At 55.0% G+C, this 4,458-nt stretch overlaps 1 protein-coding gene across 7 annotated transcripts in view; it reads right to left on the minus strand.

Annotated features, from left to right (window-relative positions):
- Nucleotides 1–4,458, minus strand: part of SUN1 (Sad1 and UNC84 domain containing 1) — a 33,421-nt gene extending 28,963 nt beyond the window's left edge. For 5 of the 7 annotated variants that reach the window (XM_035897209.1, XM_035897211.1, XM_035897210.1 and 2 more), the window contains exon 1: nucleotides 4,365–4,458. In XM_035897209.1, the coding sequence (XP_035753102.1) occupies nucleotides 4,365–4,450 (86 nt within the window). In that variant the 5' untranslated portion in view covers nucleotides 4,451–4,458. Of the gene's footprint in view, nucleotides 1–165; nucleotides 419–4,364 lie in introns of all 7 variants that reach the window. The other 2 variants (XM_035897207.1, XM_035897205.1) reach the window with 2 other exon arrangements.

The following is a 4,458-nucleotide window of genomic DNA, read 5'->3' on the forward strand; positions in this document are numbered from 1 at the left end:
CGGCCCCGCCCCCGCGCCCCCGGGCTGCCCTTCCCTGCCTCGGGCTCTCCCCTCCGGCACCACCGGCCTGCTGGCGGCCGCAGCCAGGCTGCCCCTTGCCTCGGCTTCCCCCTCCGCAAAATGGAGCCGTGGATTGAGAAATGCTAAAGAGATGGGGAGAGTTACCTCTAATTCTCACTTCTGCCTCTGCTGCTTGGATCCTCACTGACTTTCTTTCCCAGTGTTCCTGCATCTCCCTCCTCGCTGTTTCCTTCCCACTCAAGCCTGTTTTGGATTTTTTTTCCCTTTCGCTTGGTGTTCTCCTCTAAGACTTGTGGCGCTTGCACAACACACCCAGCCGCCCAGTGGGATTTAAGCACTTCAGATCCTGCGCTGTGCTCAAGCGAGCTCCACCGCTCCCAACACCAGGCGATGGGACCTGCCGGACAGCCCCACGGAAAAGAAATGGCACGGGCCTGCTTTCAGCGAGGAAGTTGTGGCGTGAAACAAGCCCCGTTGTTCAAGTATTTGGGCAACATATGGAAATACGTGCCATTTGAAATCTGTGCCCGAGTCGTGTCTTTTTTTAAAGCTTCAGTCCCCTCAAGCCTACGATGTTCCTGCGGGCATCGCAGTGCTGTGCGCGGCGGGCAAGGACGGTTCAAATGGCAGTAAAGGGGAGAACAGGGAACGCGGCACTTGAGAAAGGGTAAGCAGGGCAAAAATTGTTATTTACTCATGCGTGTGAGAGAAATGACTCAGCTTGCTGGGAAAGACCGGGTGATAAATATGTAATTATCAAATAAATAGACTGTGTACTTGTTTAGATACGAAATGTGTAAAAGCAGCTAACCCTGAAGAGACAGAATAGGAGGCAAAATAAAGACATTCGCTTCAGATGCTAACCGGTGTCGATGCAGCGCTGATTTTAGGCAATTGCTGTTTATTTTAAGAGAGCTTTGCTCTGGTGATGGGGAAGTTCTAAGACGCTGCAGCCAGGGTCGAGCTGATCCCGGCCACACCTGGAGCCGGCACGCAGCGTGGTTGGACACACCGCCCCTTGCCTGCCGCCTGGCCGAATTCCTGGCAGGAGTCACCTCGCTTCCCTGACCACCCCTCCTCTCTCTGTACTTAGGCCGCACCTGATTTCTTATCTTTAGAGTAGATAAGGTTCAAAGGCTTAAGATAGGGCAAAATCACTTCTTAATTTAAATCTCCCTGAAATTCGTGGGTGGTGTACAGCCAGGCCCGCCCAGGGGTACCTCTGCCCGTCCCCCCGAGCCCCGGCGGGGCAGGCTGCGCTCCGTGCCAGTGGGACAAGGCATGCCGTGCTCCCCGGGCCCTGCTCCAGCTCCCGGCCTGCTCTGGCTTGTCCCCAGCAGTTGTGTTTCCCTGAGGACCAGGCTGGGAGGCTGGAGAAGGGTGGCTTAGACTCAGCTTTCCCTCCGCTCCTTGGCTACGAGGACCAACGGAGCCTTTGGCTTCTAGGATTGAAAGGAAACTTGCTTGGATGTTCCAGTTGTTTTAGAAGAAGCTGGTACGTACAGGGAATTAATTTTTCCACGTTTCAGAAGAAACTGCTCTGAGGCAAACAAGAATTCTTTCAAAGTTTTTCAGCATCCAACACTGAGCTCTGAACATAAAGTGGGCTTGCTTAATTTTATTGGCTAGGCTGAAGTTTGACAACAGTCAATAAGAATAAAAATTGATCACGTTAAAAAATGTTTCATTTTTAACACCCTAGAGGGTAGTGAAGAAGTTGGGAAAAAAAGCTTTGTTCACTGGCACCAGGCGCAGGGAGACTGCAATACAAGGCCAGGCCAATCCAAGGTCCACATTTCTCCAGCCCTACCTTGCCTCTCCTTCCCTTCCCACTGTGATTCCCACATTTTTCCTTCCTTCCCTTCCCACTGTGATTCCCACTCCCGTTCCCAGTGCTCTCCTGCACTCACACCTAGCAAACCCGTTCTGCTCCGCATTCTGGCCCTTGCTATCAACCACAAAGGTAGAGGTCCCTGCAGCGACTGAAGGTGTGGGCTGAAGGTGACGGAAACCAGTGCAGCAAGGTGGTTCTGACTGGTAATACTGGGTATGGGGCACAGCACGCTGCCTTGTAGGTTGGAAAGGGTGAAACGCCACGCTTCCCGGGGATTGCTGAGCACAGGGTTCAGCTCCTGGGGGGCCCTTTCTCGACACCATCGTCGGACAGGGCAGCGCCTTGGTCTCAGGGGGCTGGGGCTGGGGAAGCGCTGGGGGGGGTGGCAGGGAGCCCAGCAGCAGCCTGGGGAGGGCACTGGGGCTGGGGTGCTGAGGGCAGGATGCTGGGGTCGGGGTGCTGGGGCCAGGGCACTGGGGTCAGGGTGCTGGGGTCAGGGCACAGGGGTCGAGGTGCTGGGGTCAGGGTGCTGGGGTCAGGGCACAGGGGTCGAGGTGCTGGGGTCAGGGTGCTGGGGTCAGGGCACAGGGGTCGAGGTGCTGGGGTCAGGGTGCTGGGGTCAGGGCACAGGGGTCGAGGTGCTGGGGTCAGGGTGCTGGGGTCAGGGCACAGGGGTCGAGGTGCTGGGGTCAGGGTGCTGGGGTCAGGGCACAGGGGTCGAGGTGCTGGGGTCAGGGTGCTGGGGTCAGGGCACAGGGGTCGAGGTGCTGGGGTCAGGGTGCTGGGGTCAGGGCACAGGGGTCGAGGTGCTGGGGTCAGGGTGCTGGGGTCAGGGCACAGGGGTCGAGGTGCTGGGGTCAGGGTGCTGGGGTCAGGGCACAGGGGTCGAGGTGCTGGGGTCAGGGTGCTGGGGTCAGGGCACAGGGGTCGAGGTGCTGGGGTCAGGGTGCTGGGGTCAGGGCACTGGGGTTGGGGCGCTGGGGCAGCGTGTGGCATGACATACTGGGCAAAGGGGGTGCTGTGGATTTGTTCCTCAGCGTGAGGAAGCATGGTGACCTTCACGTCCAAGGCTGGGGAGCTGATCATACATGTGCACTAGTACGACAGTCACCTAGGGTGTCTATGATCCCGTGAAGGCTGATTTCTTGCTCATTAAAGAAAGTGTTTCTTGCCATTTGCGTCACACTTTACAGTTCAACTCCCGGGGGCCCTTCCTCTACACCATCATCATCGCTGTCAGCCGAAGGCGACAGGCGCTCCATGCAGCGCCATGAGGTGATCAGTTAAAAGGGGGCCGCAAAGCACTTCAATTCAATTTTGCCGCTAGATCCTGCCATTGTCCCGACTTAGAGGGGATTTCAGACTTTAACAAGCAAAGCCGATTACAGCCGAGGCGGGCCGACAGAGCAGCCCTTCTCCTCAGCTCTCATCTGCTGCTTCATCGCACTTACTGCTGCCCGGGAGCTTCCCCGGGGGGCTGAACCCAGTAAACAGACACAAGCCTGTTAACTGTAATTTTTGTGGATCCTTCAGCTGCCTAATAACGAAGATGTTTTTTCTTTATTTTTCTTTCTCTCCTTTTAAACCATAGGTTAGAGCTTCACTCGAAAGGCCGAGGCACGCAGCAGTCCATTACGTGTCCCCCAGGAGCAGCTCTGATCCACTCTCAACTGCTCACCTCGCCAGGCAGCGATCCTGACGCACAGTCTGCAAACGAAACAGAAACTTGGCTCCTCTCAACTCGGCCGCTGATTTCCACAGGCCGAGGTGTTGCTTCACACCCAGGGCAATGCCCAAACGTGTTTGTGTTGTGCAGACAAGGGCCTTCCCCCGAGTGAGATAAAGCCTATGCCATAACCCATTGGAACTCTAATCTAATCTGAATGTAGAGAGCTATAGCTACTGTACTGGAACAACTCAAATACAGTAAATAAATAAACAAATTACAGTAGAGCAACATAAATATTATACTATAAGAGTAGTTTTGCTACGGTATAGTATAATAGTATAGTTTTATTATAGTGGAATAGTATAGTAAAACTATACTATAATGGTTATTTCCAGTTATAACCGGGAAGTTATCCCACTGTAAGAGCTGTATGTCACCCTCTCTAGACCGGAGTTCTGATGGGTTGTTGCAGTTCCCAGCAGCTTTCCGGTGGCGGCCGGAGGTTGGTCTCGGGGAGCACGCTGTGTCCGCAAGCAGACGAGGCGCATTGGTGCGCCTGCACGCAGTGCGCTGCCTGGCACCTGCAGTCCGGCTGCCCGCCATCTGCCTAAGGCACTGCTGGGGCAACCTGCGGGTTGCCCTTAAGAACGCAGGTGGATGAGAAGGGGACGGATCTGGGAACATGCCGAACCGCCAGTCTCTCCTAAGAACGCTCTCTGATGTAGACATTCTCTCAAAGTCTAAGTGCCTTGTTTGGCAGTGCCCTCTCAATCTGCATTTAAGGCAATCAACAAACATTTAGCAGATTCTATACGCAGTTAGACAAGTGCACGCACTTACCAAAAACTTTGTTTTGCTGAGAATCCGAGCCCCAGGATCCTCCACAACAGGCCGCCTGGCTTACAAGGACGAAGACAGAGGCACATCTGTTGGT

Source organism: Egretta garzetta, unplaced genomic scaffold (genome assembly GCF_000687185.1).
Source record: "Egretta garzetta isolate BGI_Z169 unplaced genomic scaffold, ASM68718v1 scaffold57, whole genome shotgun sequence".
Taxonomy (NCBI): Eukaryota; Metazoa; Chordata; class Aves; order Pelecaniformes; family Ardeidae; genus Egretta; species Egretta garzetta.